At 33.0% G+C, this 20,087-nt stretch overlaps 3 protein-coding genes across 6 annotated transcripts; 1 reads left to right on the top strand and 2 right to left on the bottom strand.

Annotated features, from left to right (window-relative positions):
- Positions 1 to 2,864: 2,864 nt before the first annotated feature.
- LOC118044263 (plastid division protein PDV1) lies at positions 2,865 to 5,461 on the bottom strand. Its single transcript, XM_035052490.2, has 2 exons — positions 5,006 to 5,461; positions 2,865 to 3,690 (listed from the first exon to the last, which is right to left on the bottom strand). The coding sequence occupies exons 1-2, from the start codon at positions 5,348 to 5,350 to the stop codon at positions 3,178 to 3,180; spliced, it is 858 nt and encodes a 285-aa protein (XP_034908381.1). The 5' UTR covers positions 5,351 to 5,461; the 3' UTR covers positions 2,865 to 3,177.
- A 3,502-nt stretch (positions 5,462 to 8,963) lies between these two features.
- LOC118044264 (mitochondrial carrier protein MTM1) lies at positions 8,964 to 13,965 on the top strand. 4 transcript variants are annotated; one of them, XM_035052492.2, is made up of 10 exons: positions 8,964 to 9,485; positions 9,765 to 9,854; positions 9,942 to 10,070; positions 10,404 to 10,463; positions 10,578 to 10,748; positions 11,523 to 11,619; positions 12,088 to 12,179; positions 12,300 to 12,449; positions 13,017 to 13,072; positions 13,261 to 13,963. In XM_035052492.2, the coding sequence occupies exons 1-10, from the start codon at positions 9,207 to 9,209 to the stop codon at positions 13,394 to 13,396; spliced, it is 1,260 nt and encodes a 419-aa protein (XP_034908383.1). In that variant the 5' UTR covers positions 8,964 to 9,206; the 3' UTR covers positions 13,397 to 13,963. The 4 variants fall into 4 exon arrangements, with proteins under 4 accessions (XP_034908383.1, XP_034908382.1, XP_034908384.1 ...); XM_035052491.2 differs by having other exon boundaries at positions 8,965 to 9,485; positions 13,014 to 13,072; positions 13,261 to 13,959; XM_035052493.2 differs by lacking the exon at positions 8,964 to 9,485 and adding an exon at positions 10,194 to 10,260 and having other exon boundaries at positions 13,014 to 13,072; positions 13,261 to 13,964.
- A 445-nt stretch (positions 13,966 to 14,410) lies between these two features.
- Positions 14,411 to 15,474, bottom strand: LOC118044261 (arabinogalactan protein 41-like). The gene is made up of 2 exons (XM_035052488.2): positions 15,074 to 15,474; positions 14,411 to 14,661 (listed from the first exon to the last, which is right to left on the bottom strand). Exons 1-2 carry the CDS (start codon positions 15,192 to 15,194, stop codon positions 14,588 to 14,590), a joined length of 195 nt encoding a protein of 64 aa, XP_034908379.1. The 5' UTR covers positions 15,195 to 15,474; the 3' UTR covers positions 14,411 to 14,587.
- Positions 15,475 to 20,087: the final 4,613 nt, after the last annotated feature.

Here is a 20,087-nt window from a genome sequence, read left to right as displayed (position 1 = left end):
TTCTTTCTCCATCTCATTTGATTCTTCATCATGTCTTTTTTTTTTTTTATGAGATGTGTGAGCTAGGGCTGTTCACGGTTCGGTTCGGTTTGAACCATAAAAACCAACTGAACCGAGTAACTTAAATTTTTGAAAATTCAAACTGAACCGAACTGAATTTTGGCTCAAATCGAGCCGGTTCGGTTCGGTTAAATTCGGTTTTATAGCAAAAAAACCAGAAAATCTAATCATTTCAATTTCCATCAATGAAGGAGACCTCTCCTAAATCAACTTGTAAATTAACAAACTGTAGAGATAAAAAAGAGAAAAGCAAACCCCTAAATCTTGTTGTCGATTGATTTCAATAGCAGGTTCAGAACTTCAACATGGTAGAACAACCAAAAACTCATTCAAATCCCTGGCACCTAAACCCCCATAAGACTATAACTAACAACACTGAGTACATATCTCTGATTTCTACCTCCATCCCTTTTTTAAACATAAATTTAACCAAATAACTAGTATTAAAAAATCATAGCCATCATCATCAAGCAACTGGTGGGTTCTCATCAAAGAAAAAAGCATTAGATTCAGAGAGGGAGCCCTTCTCTTTGCGATCAACAAAATCATCATCACCATCGGAATCTTGAGCAGGATCACAGACTTGTCCATGGCGGAAGCAGCTTTGTTGAGGAAAGGTTTATAAGCCATATCAAAAGCTTGCCACCCAAATGCAAGAGCCCACCACCTGTAATTGAAAAATTAAAAGGCAAAAGAAGAATGATTTTTTAAAGGGAAAAGAAGAATGATTTTTGAGGTGCAGAGTTGGTTTGCCACAGACGGCGACTTTTTATGAGGGAATGAGAGTTTGTAAAGGCAGGGGAGGGGGGTTATGTTAGGTAGGGTTAAGTTAGGTTAATAAACCATTTAGTATTTATACTCTTGGTTGCCTGCGGGTTTATTATGATTTTTTGGTTGGTCCGGTTCGGTTTGTCGGTTTTATAACTAAAACCGAAACCAAACCGGACCTGTTAAAATTTATGGTTTTTTTAAAATCGGTTTAATCGGTTTTTTATCCCGGTTCAGTTTTTGCGGTTAATTTTTTTTCGGTTTTCTCTGTTTACTCGGTTAATCGGTTTTTTTGAACACCACTAGTGTGAGCTTATAATGGCTGATTTGTTACCAATGGACTTTTCTTTCTTTAATTCATTTCTCTCTTCTACATCAAAAAATAAAATGTAGTCCTCCTTGTTAATTATTGGTATTTTAAATTTAGTCCTTTTGGTTTTGATTTTTTTATTTTGAACAATTTCTCCTTTATTAAAGTTTTATTTATTTTCAATTTAACCCTTCAATTCTAATTTTTTTATACATAATATTTTTCAATTTGATCTTTATATTTTTTTTTATTCTTTATCAAAGTTTTTATGGATTTCAATTTTATCCTTCATATTAAGTTTATAATTTTTTTCAATTATGATGACCTTTTAAGAAATGTTCTTTTAATAGGGAAATGTTTTGTTTTTAGAGTTGCCATTTAATATAATGATCATAGATATTCTAAATAATCTTCAAATATTCTTATTATAAACGACTAGTTATGTTAACGAAAAGATATTGTCATATTTAAAATATCATATATGAGATAAACTGTATTATTTATTTTGTTTTAAATTAACAATGATCTATCATACTATTTTATTTATAATATTTTTCATTTTAGCATTAATAAATATTAAGTAACAATTTGTTATGAATCCACTTATCTTAAATAATTTCATAACGAAACTTTTATTCAAAACTCTTGTTCATCCTTTTTTAAAAAAAAAAATCTATTTCCCTACGTTTTAAAGGCTATAACCCTAGTATTTGAGAGTTATAATTTTTATCCACGCTATACATTACGCCACAAACTCCGAACCCTCCTTAGTGGAACCACAAAGATTTTGGATTGATTTTCTTATCCGGGAAGCTTGGAGGTCTGCTTTCTTTTTTATCCATTTAGCAAGACTGAGAGCTCGCTTTTAGTGAGGACTGGAGTTGAACGAGAACGGCTGTCGAGGAAAAGAACGGCCACCTCTTTTTAAGAGAAGAGACCTAGAACATTTGTTGGACACGACGAGATTTGAAGTGGCCGACATGGAATCTAACATGTGTTCTTTGGACATTTTCACAGGTTTTTAGCTCCTTGTTTCCAATCCGGACAACAGAGTTGTTAAAACTTGGAGTTTTTAATTTTTCACCCCACCCAAAAGCGTATGTTTGGTAATTTTTTATTTAAAAAATATATTACAAATATTTATTAATTTTTTATATATATTAGCATATCAAAGTTATAAAAATCACTAATTTATATTTTTTAAAATACAAAATATTTTTAAAACACACAAACATAAATAAAAACACAATATCAAACAAACACTTAACCTAAGAATGAATATTAAATCGTTTAGAAAGTGTTTAAAAATAGAGTAATAATTATTTTTTAAAATATTTTTTATTTAAAAATACATTAAATTAATATATTTTTTATTTTTAAAATTATTTTTAATAACAACACATTAAATAAATTTAAAAATATAACACTTCTTTAAAACACAATTCCAAATACCGCATTAATCACCTCATTAACTTGTGAGCTATCTGGCCAGCCTTGATCAACATTACTATTGTTTATTTATTGATATTATCCATCCAAGTTTAAACTAAATTTAACAAAGTCCACGGAGTTACTGGCTGAAGAGAAAACATATATCAATATCTATCGCTTGAAATATGAAAACCAATTCCCATGGTGGGGAAAAAAAATGCATTTGAAAGATCCCGATGCACAACATTTTGAGGAAGGGAAAAAAAAAAAAAAAAAAGCCATGAAGAGGATAAACTTATCAGACGCAAGATAAACTTGGTTAGATATTGGGATATACACAATCAAAACAAATGGCATTTCAACAAGTAAACTACCAGTACTATCAGCACCCAAGAAAAAACCTTCTACTCAAAAAGGATCTGCAGCTCAACAACAATTCCAAATCTCAACAGCAATAAAAATTGACACTGGATCATGCTAGCACCTTTCTCAACATCTCCAGATATTCGTGGGAAGAAATCCGCAAAAACAACAAAGCTTCTTCAACCATAATAACAACATAGCTTCCACCATTTAACTAACTTCAAGAAAAATTTCAGGCTTTTACTTCAACCCTTGGCTAACATCACATCTAAGTGGTCCAGACTACCATTGGATGAAGATCCTTCCAGCCCAAAAGCTTTCTTCCCATTCCTATTGCTGTAAAGATCTTCTTGTTTATATGGATGGTGCTTGTGGGCTACCTGATGCAGATGGAGCATCGCAATCATGCTAACTGTGAATAAAGCAGCATTGCCCAATAAGCCACCGACATGATCCAATTTGATGGATTTCTTTGCAAATTCAAAACTCGAAAGGAGAACTTTGATCACTGTGCTAGGCTTCTTCCCTTCACGCCTAATCAGGTTCTCGCCTGATGGGCTTGTAGGAGAACCATAAAGGTTTTCAGGGGACACAAAGTGACTTGCATCATGTACATCCCCAACAAATGCCAGAGCTTCTTCAATTACTTTGTACTTCTTACCATGGTGTTCAGCCAATCTCATAGCCAGAATAATCCTGCTTTGTTCTAATCGAGCAATTGCAGCATCTATCTCAGCCCGCTGATGTATTTGTACTGTCTGCATAACAGAAGAAATGACATTAATATCCAATGATGCATAAATATGAAAAGTGCAGCAAAGAGTTCTACCAACATAAATTGAAGCATAAGAAACAACAACCAATATACTTGAGAGAGCATCACTATTGGCACCTAGAACTACTCAACCAAGCACTATCCCAAACATTCTTCTCATTGTAGGCCCAGATGACTTCTGTTTACTGCAATCAATCTTGCGTGATTACCAGTTCTGACTCACTCAATTCTCTTTGAGACTACCAATTGATGCTATGCTATCCCCAACATCAGCAGAGCTTATCTATCTAATTACAATCAGTCAGATATGTTTAGTCCCCCCACTCCCCTGAATAACTGACCATTTGTGATCTGAAATGATTACAGAAGGCTTTATTTGACCAGGTACTGCTAAAAAAAAGTCCTTTTTTCCATTCAGATCTTCCAGGAGTTACCACTTCAACTCAGTCCTTAACACTCACATCTTCTCCAGTACCTCAATAGGGTCCGCTATATTCTTCTGACAGCACCTTGACCCACTCAGACCCTAAAAACTAGATTCACTTTTGCAGGACAATCGATGCACCATCGACAAAAGGGAACCTACTCCTTCATTGCAACCAGAAAACACAGAGCCGTGTCCCGTTCTAACTATTTAGCATACCATCAAGGACAAAAGGGTCCTCTCCTCCACACTATCTCAAAGCAATCTTAACTGTAAAACAGTTGTATCCAAACAAGTTGTACACTACTTCTAGTCTTACTGAGTCTAGAAGGAACCAACACAATAATTATCAGATGTGTCTGGCTTTCTCCAGTCCTTTCACATAAGTTCAACTCATTAAACACCCCACAATATCAAAGCATGTCAGCAATCCACTAGCCTTACAACCATCTAATTACAATTATAAAATAAAGAGCACTCTTTTGCCTAAATTTGATTAAGGTAGTCTGGTTCTCATAACAACCAATGCAGGCTAAATTAACAGGAAAACAAATATCAAAATAGAGTCGCAACCAAATTTATCAAACAAGCAAAATGATCAAATCTGAAATTAATAACAATAATTTCATGAATTCTCATAAAATCAATTACCAAATAATCAATAAATAGAAACCCTGGATCCAAATTTCTCTTCCTCCACCAATAATTTCACCAACCAATCATACCATGCCCAAAAGAAACCCACCAAAAGAAAACCCCCAAACAGAAACTTCACAGATTCCCTTCATTTCCCACAAATTACTCGAAACCAAACAAAACCCACCAATCCAAAAAACAAAACAAACAAATCCCATAGACCAAAAACTAAACTCACATGAAAGAACTCCAACTGATCTTCAAGATTCTCGAGAGCAGTCCGAATAGAGTTAAGACTCTTAGCCTCTTGAATGGCCGAAAAGTCGTTCCCATCAACTCGAAAATCCTTAAAAAAAACGAACCCAGAAGCCCGATTGTTGCTGTTGCTGTTGTTGTCTTCAAATCCGACATCGCTTTCGTTGTGGAGCTTCTTGTTGGTGGTGGTGGTGGTTTTGAGGGATTTGATTGAGTGGAGGAAGTGAGAGCGTGAAATTGAGTGAATAGCGTCGCTCAATTTGTCGTGTAAGTCCCATATTTTTTCTAGGACAGCTTCTATTTCTTCGAGCTCCATGTCCCATTTCATTTCATTAGAGAGAAGAAGTGAAGAAAAAGGGAAGCAGGTAATCGAGAGGGAAAGAGTTTTTTTACTTGCGCTCCAATTTTTGGTGCACTTAAATTTTGTAGGGGGGAAATGATTTTTGGGTTGGTTGGGGTTTAGATAGGACCCATTTCTTTGTTTAATCAATTTTGACCCATGCCTCTTTGAGCAAGTGCTTTATTGAAAAAGAATAAATTTTTAAATGAAAATATTTTTAAATGTATATTTCACTGTAATATTGAATAACGTTTTTTTAAAAAATATATATATTAAAATATTTCTTTATTTCTAACATTACAACATCAGAAATAATAAAAAAATTAATTTAATTTTTTAAAAAATAAAATATACTCAAAAATAGAAATTATTGTACTCTTAAACACCAATTTAATTAATACCTCTTATATAGTGGTAAGTATTTATTTAAAATTTTATATTGGAAAATTGAATTGAATTGAATTGATTTTTTTTATTTTGAATTAAAATAAAATGAATGAAAGAAGAAAACTTATCGGTTTAATTTTAATTTGCTTTTATATTTAAGTTCAATTTGAATTAATGAACCTTATTGAGCTAATCTTTTACTGCTTTTGATTTACATTGCCTTTGTTTTATAAAAGTATCTTTAGTTTATAATGAATTTTTTATAATTGGTTTCGTTCAATTTAATTGGGTTTTGTAAGTTTCTAAAATTTAAAATCAAAATCAAACCATTTTTTATTTTCTAATTAAATATTAAAAAATTAAATAAAAAACCTTTCAGTTCAGTTTTTATCTTATTAATTATTATAGGAGGAGACTTACAATCTTCTATATAATGTAATGTGATCACACAGGCTGTGCAGTAAACATAACGCGTGTTTAAATAATTTTATACATTAACAAAATATTAATCAATCTATTTTGATTTTGATGGATTTAAAACATATTTAAAAGTTTGATTATGGTTACTTTTCAAAAAAAAATTTTATCTAAAAAATATATTAAAATAATATATTTTTTTATTTTTAAAAAATTATTTTTAAAATCAGCACATCAAAATGATTTAAAAACATCAAAAAATATTAATATTAAAATAAAAATAAATAATTCTTTTTTAATTTTTTTTTAAACATTAAAAAATACTTTACTCGATTCGATGAGATAATTTGTACATGGCAACGCTTCGTCCAACCCAGCTTGTATATTGTTTTTGTAGTTTATATTTTATATTATTATTTCAGTATAATAGATTATGATGCCAACCTATATCACGATGTTAGGTATGATTAAGGATTACTCAGCTATGCTGGAAGATGCAGCTATGATTACACTTTATACTTTTAAATTAAAAATATTATTTTAATTTTTTTAATTTTTTTTATATATAATATCACTCGTGTTTCTAAACGAGCACTTGATATTTATAATTTTTTTCATTGCAGGTCCTAGAGGTTTACTTCACCATTTTTATTTGTTGTTTTTACAACCTTGTCTTGGAAAATTCTTCGGATTTTGAATTGTTTTAAGAATAATTGATAGTTGATTATTATATTTTATTAATCTCTTATGTTTCACAAGTGGGGTGAAGTTACATTCATAGATGTGGAGATGCTAGCAAGCATGCATGAGGCATTGCTGGTAAGTAATTAAGTTATATATATATATTATTTTATTTTAGATTGGAGAAACCCAACTTTTCGGGAAACGTACTTTATGAGCCCAGGTAAGTGAATAAAACCCCAACTGTCCTAGGCTCTTACAAGAGGTGCACACCCTGACTCGAACTCGAGACCTGCTGTGCAGATCTCAAACTCTTTACCACCACGCTACGTCCCTTAAAAATGTTAATTAAGTTAATTATGATTAACAAACATAGATTTCATGTTATAAACTTTATAATTTTGTCAATAAAAGTAATTGACTAACAAAAATAATTATCTTAATTATATCATATGTGATTGCCAAGGCTCGATTTTTCTAGTATAAGCTAGCAAAGGGACCCACATTTGTTTATAAAAAAAACCTATTTTTTTCAATGTTCTCTTCTTCTAGATTTTTAAATTGATTTTAGCTAGTATCAGATATTGATTGGGAATATGGATGGCATGTGTTTTTTTAGAATTTGATTTTTATTTTGTTTAAAATTATTTTATTTTATTTTTAAATTGTTTTAATATGTTGATGTTAAAAATAATTTTTTTAAAATAAAAAAAAATATTTATATATATTTTCACATAAAAAAATATTTTAAAAATAACTTATTACAACATTATCAAATACACTGGAAAAATAAATACAGTTTTAGAGCTGATTTTAATTAGAATCCAACTAGATCGTAGTTAAGAAATTGTTGGGTTGAAGGTTGTGCAAGTTGGTGGTTGTAATGAGTTTAGTTTGTTGTATTTAGTTCGAGCCTGGGTAGACTAGTTTGGCCTGGTCTGTTAATAGCGCGGTTAGAGAGACTTTTTGGTTGAGCTACGTGGATTGGCAATGATGGTCTTAGGTTTTAGAGTATTTTTTTGGTGAGGTGCGTGCGTCGCGAGACGCCTCTTGAATAAATACACTCGTGATTATAGTAAAGATTGTATTTGTTTTTGTATTTTAAAAATATTTTTAAAAACATTTAAAATTTTTAAATTTTTTTTATTTTAAATTAATATTTTTTTATATTTTCAGATAATTTTAATGTACTATTATCAAAAATAATTTTTAAAAATAAAAAATATATTATTTTAATATTTTTTAAAATAAAAAATATTTTAAAAGACAAACATAGTCATATTTTTAAATAAATTTTATATGTGAGAGAGATGATTGTAGATGGATCCTAGGGTTGAAATGGAAATTATCAAGGTTATGGGCGAGGATAGAGGTTATAAAAGTGGTGGCCATGGAGTTGGCTGTATTGCGAGCTTGGTGAGATTATAGTTTTATGGTTGGAGATAGTGGCCGGTGGCGGATTAAAGGGAAGGAAAGGTGGTGGCTAGGTATGATGTTTAGAGGAAGAAGATGTGTGAAATGGTAGTTAGGCTATGTTTTTTTTTTTTTTTTTTAAATAAAAAAAGTAGCAATCTTGTAAATAATCATGTATTTTTTTGTTAATTTTTTTTTTATAATGATGTTAAATGTTAACACATGTATAAAGTTCACGATGTAAATGGTAGTTTTCTAAACTGTAGCAAATAATTATAAAATGTATCAAACTAAAAGATGTTAAGGGTTATTTTCCCTTGCTAATATATTGATTTGAAAATGTATTTTTGTCAAATTATTGTCAATAAAATCATTTTTTTAATTAAAAAATAAATATTTAATTTGCCAAAAATTATTTTTTTTTCACATTAATTTTTTTATATAAAATTATGATTAAAATAAGATATGATAATAATATAAGCACATATAATTATAATATTAAATTAGGAGGAAAGAAATGATATTAATACAAGGTGAACTCATTAGCTTTGGAATAAGTTTTTTAATCCAGTCAAAATCATACATTTAAAATATTATATTTGATAATAATAAATCTTCCTTAGAAATTAAAAATAAAAAAAAACTAATATTATATCAACCACACAGCCAAAAATAAGTCTAATAACCAAAGCCAAACAAACCCTAAACACACACTATCACTTTCACTTTCAGAAAAAACCGTCAACCAAACGTGGCCTGCAAAGACACGCTCTGTAATCTATTAAACAGAACGCTCTCCCTCTCTTCGTTTTCCTGCTCTCCAAGGAATCAGGAAGAACACAAAAATCCCGAAAAAGTACACCCTTTCCTTAAATAACTCCGAAAGCCCATTATTTTTTATGCTCCAAACATCTCTTTAATCTACATTTTTTTCTTCTTTTTTGAGATGATGGGGTCAGAGATAACACGAAATCAATGGGAAATAAACAATGATAGCAAGGGGCATGATTTATCATCGATGGTGGTTCTTCATGGCAGTCATGACCACGGTGGGTTGGTTGAGAGAGGCTTCTGTGATGCACAAGCGCAACGACAATCGAATGGAGCAGCAGCAGCTGCAACAACAACAACAGATTGGAATTTAGGGATCGGAGAAAGAGTATTGTCTGCTGCTGGTGCTGCTTTTCTGTCTGCTATTATTGTTAACCCTCTTGATGTTGTCAAGGTAATTAATTTTTCAGTGATTTATGTTTATTTTTTTATTTTGTTTCATGGGCTTCGTTTTTTTTTTTTTGGATATTTATGTTTTTAAATGAGGAATTATTTTGGCATTTTTTGGTAAATTCTACTGGTTTTTTTTTATAAGATTCATTGGTGTTTCTTAAGTGGTGTTTCCATTTTTTCTGAAGGGATATGATTTTTTTACATTTGATGTTAGTTTTAGTAGTTCAAAAATTGAAACGCATGGTGATTGCAGAGTTGATTCATGTTCTTTGATTTGCAGACAAGGTTGCAAGCACAGGCAGCTGGAGTTGCGTACTCACACCCACTAAGTAACATTATAAGTCGAATGGCATATTTTGGGCCAACCATGGTATGTATGGACTTTTTTTCGGTATTTATAAATTGTATAACTATTATTTTTGGCACAGTCTGCGATTGATTGGGGGTGTTGGCTCAGATGTTTGCTGATCTTAGGTGTTCGCCATCATGTACACGTGCTGGGGTTCATGGAACAGTGTTGATTTGTCCTCCAGATTGTTTTCAGTATAAGGGAACTCTGGATGTTTTCTACAAAATCATTCGACAGGTTGGTGGTTTCTTAGTATTTTATTAAATAGAATTATTTAGTGGTATATATGGGTGAAAGAATAATAATAATAAAAAAAACTTGAAGATGGTACATTGAAATCCTTGTATGTGTATTTTGCAGTGGAAAAATTTGCATCTCAGATACAATTAATACAAGTTTGACATCGTGTTTGGTGAAGCAGTTGCAGGCATGCATATTATCCTTTATTATTGTGAAATGATTGTGATATGCATATGCAACTCTGTGGTTTATATCCATAATGACTTCGTTGTTTTAGTTTTCTATGGCTTGAACCACTACCAGATGTGTAATTGGAGGATGAATTTTCAGGAAGGATTTGCGAGGCTGTGGAGAGGTACAAATGCTGGTCTGGCCCTGGCTGTGCCAACAGTAAGTCCCTCAATCACTGAGATTATTTCAGTTGAGAGGTGGCGCTAATGTGATGTTAAAATATTTTATATTATGTGAGCTTTCAATAATATTTATTCATAATTCTGAATGCAGGTTGGGATCTACCTACCATGCTATGATTTATTTCGTAATTGGCTGGAGGATCTAACTGCCCAAAATATTCCTGGTGCCACACCTTATGTGCCTTTGGTAGCAGGCTCATTGGCACGTTCGTTAGCTTGTGCAACTTGCTACCCTATTGAACTTGCTAGAACCCGCATGCAGGTAGAAAAAATGATTTCTTATATTTATACTGTCAGTTTTATATTTGGAATGAATCCCTCTATCAGGTTCATATTCATCCATCTTTTACACACCTCCAGTACTGTTATGGAGGGATGCTATAAGTACGCAGATTCCAAGCTCCCTAAGCTACAACTAATAGTTAATTAGTTTCAATGTGACGCTAGAAATGGAACTATTGATGTCACCTGTTTAAGTAGATGATGATTTACCCTTGTCGGCATTTTGTATTTTTTTTTTTGGGTATTCTAAAATGTTGTTTGATCTCTTTGTCACCCATTGTAATCTGGATTGGTGCCATAAGTTGGAAGCATAGAATTTGAGATTATTTCTTTGTGGCTTTATATTTGTGTTTCTGTGCCTTCTCTCTTTTTTTTTCTTAAATTGTTTTTGGAATGTTTGTTCTTTTATATGAATTACAATTTGGTGCACAGTTCTTTGTTCCCAATTCATTATGTGGACAGCAATTGGGCACTTACTGTTTTCCCAGATTCCATAAGGATGTACGACTAAACATAATTTCAAGTGATGTTATTTGAAGTGTTCCTTGATGCATCAATCTATTTTGTGACGGAAAATGTTGAACCAGGAATTCCACAATTTCAATGATTTAGTCTATGTTTTGTCACCCCAGACATTGTTTAAGAAACTAACTCTATACTATGAAATTGTGTTTGCTTTAATACTTGATCCTGGATGGTTGTTTTCTTTTTCATGGGAGCTTATTATTTAACTTTTTTGTTGCAACAACCATAGGCATTTAAGGCAAATCAAACTGGTAAACCTCCCGGAGTTTGGAAAACACTACTCGAGGTCCTCTCCCATGTCAGAAGTACAAACAATGTTCAAAACAGTAAGGATTCTCTTATGGTTGCATACTTTTAGATCTTCCTTGGATTGGAAATTGAAGGTAGTGTAATAAAACTATAAGAGGTGTGTATCCTGTTTCACCACTCATCTGAAATATCACCTACTTTGAATAACTGTGGCCTCAAACTCAGCTTTGTTACTAGTAATGATTGGTGAGGAATAAAGTTTACTGGCAATCAGTATCCATGCTCGGGAGAGAAAAAAAAGTCTTTTGCTGCTGGCTGGCATTGGTTCATTAAAATTCATACAAAATCCATACCACTTACAAGAGACCTATGAAAAAGTCTTGAATACTGAAAGGACAATGTAGGATCGTGTCAGAAAAGAAAAAAAGGATGAAAATGAAGGGTTGGAGATCAAAAGTCAAAACATGTCCCAGTAAATATATAATGCAGAATCAACTTGTTTTGGAACTACTTATTGCTATAATTAACATGGTTTCTTGCAACAGCAAGAGGCTACCGCTTCTTGTGGACAGGCATGGGAGCACAACTTGCTCGTGATGTTCCGTACTCAGCAATTTGTTGGTCAACCCTTGAGCCAGTAAGTGCGTCATCTTATTGGGAATTTTCTTTTTTGGGCTAATGGATTTCAGATGTAGTTATAGTCTATATGCTGCATCTTTTGCTGAGAAACGGCAAATTCTTTTTTCTGTTGATATAGATCAGGAGAAGGCTCCAAGGTTTGGTTGGTGAGGAATCCAATGGTTTGAGTGTCTTTGGAGCAAACTTTTCTGCTTCTTTTGTCGCAGGAAGTCTTGCTGCTGCTGCTACATGCCCTCTAGATGTTGCAAAAACCCGCAGGCAGATAGAGGTTAGGTTATTTCTTCTCCCTGCCCTTCTGAACGCAATTTTAGGCAGATTTTAGCCTCCATTCATATGTGTTAGGGTGTTCCATACATATTGTAATTTAGGGCTATGGAATGCTGGTTCTGAAGTTCCTAGAGCTGAATCCATTTGGTTATCAGTATGGGAAGGTTTTATACCAGCTAGAGAAAGCGGAATAAGCATAAGCAAACCAGCCAACCCTGTGTTCTGTTCTATAGTCAATAATTCATTCCAACCTGCTGCTGAGTATGCCCTGCAATCCCAGGTGCTGGAGTGAGAAACTGGAGGAAGCCTCTAACCCTCCGCTCTAACCCTCTTGCCTAGCCTTTAGCCTGCCCCTTTTGAGTTAACCTTTCGGTAGAGGGTCATTATTTGAGAAACAACTAAAAGTAAATACTGCAATTAAATTATTATTTTGTTTCATGAAAGCCAAACGAGAACAAGAGGAACCAAATGAAATAGGTTCCAGATTGTGGCTTTGAGAATTGAATTCATGCACTGCTATCTTGACCAGTGATATCTAATGAATTTGATATCTTTTAATTTTTAGAAGGATCCTGTCAGAGCATTGAGGATGACTACCCGGCAAACATTGATGGAAGTTTGGAGGTATCTTTCTAATTTCATGAATTTAGTTTTTGATTAAAACCCATCCTCTTCATTAATCAATGCCAAACCGTTGTTAGGTTCTCTTTGTAGGCTGGTACCTGGTGGCATGCAAACCACTTGATTGCATTGCCATGACGGATCTAATGAACTTCACAATATGTTAATGAATATTGATTTCATTGGAACAGGGATGGAGGAATAAGGGCACTGTTCACCGGTGTCGGTCCTCGTGTTGGTCGTGCCGGGCCATCTGTTGGGATTGTAGTTTCATTTTATGAAGTTGTGAAGTATGCTCTACATCACCGATATGCGACTTCAGAATAAATGGGGATTGGTGTCCTCACAAGTTTTTTGGTTCTTGCGGAAGCAATGTTTGGTGACGGCATGGGAGCAACACTTGACATTGGAAAAACAGCCAGTAGTAGCTTATGTGAATAATATACAAGCAGAGAAGAAATGCAGTTTAATCATGTTTTAGGTGCTTTTCTCTAGGCCTGGAAGAGTATTATTGAATCTTTCTTTTGATCATCCAATTTTGTCCATAGCATCTACTGCTTCAAAGAAGGAGAAATTTTGATACTTAGGGAAATTTTCTCCCAGCAAAATTTTTTTCTGAGTTGACCTCAGTTTACAAACTCTCTTCCAAACTTCTTCCATCTGTTTCTTACATCTCGAGTTAGATCACTAAATGTACAATCGTTGAGAATTATGAAGTGTGAACGGGAAGAACTCAGGGATTTGAAAGAAAGTTCATAAATCGATCACAAATGATTATGGCTTATGAACTATGAAGTGGCTTTTGCTGGAGTTTGGCACTCGCCTAATTGCTAATTGGATTCTTCTAAATGGATTCTTATTTAGCTTCATTAACGGTGGCTGGTCATTGCCAAAATTTACATAAAATCGAGAAGTATCCATCTTCACATGCTAAGGCAAAGAGCGAATTATTATTGTCAATCTTTAACCTATAGCATGTTAGAATACTGATGTTGGTAAACCAAACACAGCCCATCATGTCTTTATATTTCATTTAGAATTCATCACAAATTATTGAGAAACCAGGAAATATGAAATATAAATTTTGTTCTCAACTTTTATTCGTATTTTTTTTCATTTTTAGCAATGAAAATTAATTTAGAATTGAAACTGTCCTCCAGGTTGTAGAAAAATTGTTGTAATATTAATAGTGTATAAGTTTATTTGGTATTGGGATAATGATAGGTTTTTAAAATGTTTTTTTTTTTTTAAATATAATGAAATAATATTTTTTTTTAATTTTTAAAATTTATTTTTGATATTAGAAAATCAAAACGATCCATTTTTTTTCTGGAAGGCCGACAGCCATATATTCCTTCAAGTCTCATCAAATTACATATGGAAATAATTAGAACACACCAAACATTTTTCTTAGAAGAGAATATATCAATGCTGTCCCACATAGAAAAAAAAAAAGAAAAAGGAGATTGATTTGACGTTTCATCCAAAATAATGTATGTGCCTTAGGTTGATGAATCATCAATGAATAAGGTAAGTGAGCACCAACGCCACAAGCATTAGAATACAGGCTACTCCTTGGTCTATTGCAGCGCCTGCAAACACAATAAAAGAGAGCAAAAAAGGGTGAGTTTTTTTTATTTAATTTCTAGATATTCAATAATCTTAATCAAAGGTATATACTCTTTTAAAGAACAAACAGAAAACAAGGTAGAAATTAAAATAGTTATGATCTTGAAAAAAAAAATTTCTAACATAATTAACACCAAGAAAATTGAAACAAATGATTTGATTAATCAAATTCAGAACTGAGATGCGAATGAACTTGTTAAGGGACAACAAAAATCCCATATTAAAAGGAAATAAATCTGGATGGCCATTAATGGTTTTTAAATTGAGCAGGAGGGGCCGGGGGGGGGATCAAGTTCTAAAAAAATTTAATATTTTGGTCATTAATTTAAATTTCAAAGAAATTAAGATATTGGCAAGGAGAAGGGAGAGACTCACCATCGCTTGTGGGTGATGGAGCAGGAGCTGAAGATTGGCCATGAGCCAAAGGCATAGAGATGGCAAAAATAATGGCAACAATGGCAGCAAAAACTCCAAATGAAATGTTTGAAACAGCCATTTTCCTCTATCTCTTCCTTCTTTGTTGCTACCAGAAAAAACCTCTCTCAAAAAATAAAAAAGATTGAGAGAGAGAGAGAGAGGAGAGACAGAGAATATTGGAAAAATCAGAACCAATATGCAAAAAATGGTGCTGAATGTAGAGGGATGTGGGAATGGTGTTTATATTTAGAACACGAATAGAGGGTTTGTCCCCATTTTTATAGGATCCAACATGCCCAATGGCCTCCAATTTTCGATGCCATTTTCTTTATAGAAATTCCTTGTAATTCCAAACTGTTGAGTTTCATTAAAGAAATAAAAGAAAAGGTCAAACAGGCTGTATGCCCTTCTGTTGTTGATGCATTTGGAATCTTCAATCCTATTTTTTTGTACCAACTACTTCTTGAGAGATTATATTTTAGCGTCAATTTTTAGCATAAAAGGTATGATGATGAGTGACATTAATGTTACTAACTAATTAAGATTTATTTGAGATGCTGTCTGTGGTTAAAATTAGGTTGACTTTCTTTCCTCCCAGCTTTTGTATTTGCAGTGTAAAAAAACACAATAACATAATAAGTTGTATATTTTATTGTGGAGCCCCACTAAAAAATTAATGTAGTTTTTACATGCTTTTATATTTGAGTATCGTAAAACTATGTTTTTTTTTGCATTTCAAAAGTACTTTTAAAAAAAATTACTTTTTTTACTTCAAATTATTTTTTTTATTTTCAGATCATTTTTGATGCGCTAATAACAAAAATAATTTTTAAAAAATAAATAAAATAATTATTTTAATGTATTTTCAAGTAAAAAACACTTTGAAAAACAACCGCAACCACAAAACTACTAAATATTTTATACATGTTTTTTACTGCATATAAATCTGAACCATAATTTTTACCAAACACATATCTAAATTCAATTAATTATATCTAATCATACTTTTTTAAAACTTATTTTTTTTTCAAATCACAGTCATAAAAGTACTCTTGAAAATAAACACACTGTTACGTTATATAAATGTGGTGTGGTGTAGTACATCTTGCATTTTATTTAAATTTTAGATTTGAAAGTGTTTATTTAATTAACTTAAATCATAATTTTACTTCAAATTCTCTTTTAAAACTTTAAGTGCATAAATATTATAATTTATAATTTTTATTAAACCTACTTCATAAAACTTATCAAATGTTAAACACACTAAATCTCGCCCCACGTTGGGAGGAGCTGATTTTGTTAAGATTGAACATTCCAACCCTTAAGAGTGGTGCCCAAGAATAACTTAATGGCAGCCACGTGAGCGTAGAAGGTCCCAAATTAGAATTCTCCTGATCTCCTTCCTCCCCAGAATCTAACCTAATTCTAAACGACGTTGAAATTCAGAATATCAGATGCAGCAATGATTTTGAGCAGAGAGATTTATGATAATAATAATAATAATAATAATAACAACAACAAAAATAATCTTCTCAACAAAGTACTAATTTAGCTGGACAACACATAAAAGGCTACTTATCTTATCATCAACATGGTATGGCACCAGAGCCATCCAAACCCATGTTTTACAGACCTAAAAAACAACATTTCAGCAGTGCTAAACCTTGCACTATTAAGACAGAGACTTGAGATACATATTAAACATACAAATCTGGATTTGTTGCTTGTCATGTATGATCTCTAGCGAGGCCAAAGAAAAGCTCCCATGGCAAACTTCCTTTTCTGCTCAACATTTCCGACCATCGGAAGTCCATATTCTGTGAGTAAGCGATCGAGTTGCCCCTCAGGCATTGTCTCATACTCCGATCTTGAGTACCTAGGGTAGTGCAAGGGCATCTGAAACCCTCCACACCCCTCTTGCTCCTCCTTCACTCTCCCTCCTGCCCTAAAAGTAATTGATTCCATGCCCTTTCTTTCTTGTACACCATACATGAGCTATGAAGGTGACCCTTTATAGCTAGGGGAGCTCATGAGACTTGAGAGCGATGATTATTCAGTGAAATTCATAGTACTATGTGCACTCAATAAAATTTGGAGTCACGTTGAATAGCATTTCCTTGGTCCAACGCATCTTGTACTAACAAAACCATACCTACTTCAATGCAAGGATACCTAACATATTGTCCCTTTCCAATTCTTCCAGCCACTTGTCTGTGACATGATGGGTCGGATCCGTGATCCATAATCCAGAGCAGGAGAATTCACCTTGTGTGTGATCACTCATAATTAAATTGCAGTCTCGCATGCTATAGCAAGGCACATGAATGTATCAGAAAGGATGGTCCTTTGATTAGGGATTGCTGGAATTCCTTGTTCTTGCTCAAAACTTATTTGACGGACACCATACTTTCTTAAGCTTTTCCAGCTAAACACTAGACGTGAAGCCTAACCCAGATCAAACACCATGCTCAAGCGCTTTTCTAGCTGTAGTTATTAAACCCAAGTCGGCTTCGCATAAAATCAGAGCCACAGAATCTAATCTAAGTTTGAATTCTAGTTAAATCGAACTAAACATTCACACGGTTAAATCCATCGGGATTTTAGTAACTTGGTTGACCTAATTAAACTTGATTAAACTAATGTCTTCTGTAAAAAAACAAAATACTGCAGTTTTAATAAAACATGGGTTGACCCATAACCCAATATCCCGAACCCTTTTCCAAGTCAAATAGCAGTTCAGATCTAATAACTATGTTTTGGACCCTTGCCATACCCAGTTTAACTTATACTTCTTAAGTCAAACTGAAAAAGAACTTACACCTGATAAAATTGGCACTCTTGAACAATTTATTGTCCAGTATCTAAGGATTTAGCTAGGTGAGGCCTGATGGTCTAGAAATTTTAAAACCAACAATATATTAGTCCTCGCAAGCATAATGGAGGCCTCAAGTTTCACTGTATCATATAACTTACACTGTATCATAAAACTTATTAGCCAGTTTTAATTTTAGAAGAACAAGTACCGATAAACTTCACCAAAATTCTTGCCTTTTTTCTTCTTCCCGCGTCTACTCTAGAAAATGTCTTGCAGGAAATGATTTAAGATGTTTGAAAGAGAAGACACTTCTTGAACATCATCCCCACCAAACATTTGGAAACTCCCCCAATGTCAGAACTCAGAACTGAATTGCCACCCATACCATCAAGAGGTTTGGAAGTTTATGGAGAATGATAACATGGACGAGTAATACAACAAGATGACTCCAAAATACTCTTTCCTATACAAAGTCTGAAGACTCAACCCTAATTAATTAGGACTAAATATGAACGTACGTAAATTAATTATCCAAGATAGAAGCAGTGAAGGTTCTGCTAACACTTGCAAACCTACAACGGCATAGTGTCAGTATTTATATATGCTTATAAAATGATACATAGACTTCACAAAAACCAGAAGGACCAACCTGCTAACAGAGGATGGAAAACAAAATAATACTTTCTCTGGAATTTACTTATGCCAGGTCTATCATCCATGTTAATTCTGTTTCTACCTGTTTGATTGACTCGCCTGGTCATGAGGGAGGAAAAGAAGATCATATTTTTTTTTTTGAGAAGTATATGTTTTCATTAAACGCCATAGCCTGGCGAGACAAAAAATTACAAAGCCTGCCGCATATCAATTTTGCAGGAAATGCCAATCAAAGCAAAGTCCAAACAAAGAGGACAAAACATCAGAAATAGACTAAGAAAGCAACAATATAATCAACACAAGAAAACCATTACTACAAAACCAAGAGAAGCGTCCAAGAGTCTCCAATTTAATTTTCACGAGAATGTAAACCTCTGAAGAGATGCACATATAGTCTGTTACACATAATCTGAGAGATGAATCATAACCAAGCAATGAAATCACTGGATCTGTGCACTCCTTGCTTAGCCATACAATCTGCCAGACTATTGCTCTCACGGTACACATGAGAAAAAGTAATTGAACCAAACAGACTAGTCAATTTCTGAACTGTGGAGAAGAGGTCTCTATGCATCCATGGCCTGTTGTGAGGATTATGCATCCAGCTGATTACATTGGCAGAATCAGATTCAATAATTATATGCTTATGATGAAGGAAACACTTTGAGGCTGAAAGCTCAATAGCTTTGACAACAGCTCTCAGCTCAGCTATGTTCGAGTCTAGAATCCCTACTTGAAGATATTATGGTCCTTGCTCCTTTTTATTGGAATAAAGATAGGTATGGTATAAAATTTAAAATAATAATGCAACATTAAAAAACTCAAGAGAAAGAAAAAAATTAGAAAGAAGGTATATTTTTATTAAATGTTTATCTTTAAGCTTCCTTAGCTATTCTCTTTTCCTTTTACTACCGAATAATGGTAAATTACAAGCTCTTTTTTATATATATAGGTTTAAAGTTCTAAATAATCAAGAAGTTAAACTAATACAAGGAAATTCTAATCTAAACAAGAATTGTATTTGCTGACTGAACCGATCGACCATTTATTTATCCAAATGGTTACTCAGTCTCAACCAGTCGGCACGTTCCCAATCGATCGATCAGTTCAATTAATTTCCAGAAATCAGTTTACTTTTAACACCTCCCCTTAAACATGATTTCTTCATAACTCCGAATGTATTTCTTATCTTGATAAAAACATAAATTTTTAGTGGTTTTATGATGATATTCGCGACGTGGTCTTGTGTCTTCACATACTTGACTTCAACTTCTTTGTTTCTAATGCAATCTTATAGGTAATGAAATCTTGTGTCAACATGCTTACTTCTATCATGAAATACTGAATTCTTTGTTAATGTAATAACTGATAAGTTGTCCATATAAATTTCAATAGGTTTTTCTTGTGACATTCACAATTCCTTCAACAATCTTCATAGCCATATGGAATGATAAACACATGATGTAGTAGCTATATATTTAGCTTCACATGTTGACAAAGTGA

The sequence above is a fragment of the Populus alba genome, chromosome 12, assembly GCF_005239225.2.
Source record: "Populus alba chromosome 12, ASM523922v2, whole genome shotgun sequence".
NCBI lineage: Eukaryota > Viridiplantae > Streptophyta > Magnoliopsida > Malpighiales > Salicaceae > Populus > Populus alba.
The sequence above is the reverse complement of the archived record's forward strand: the minus strand, read 5'-3'. Positions and strand labels throughout refer to the sequence as shown.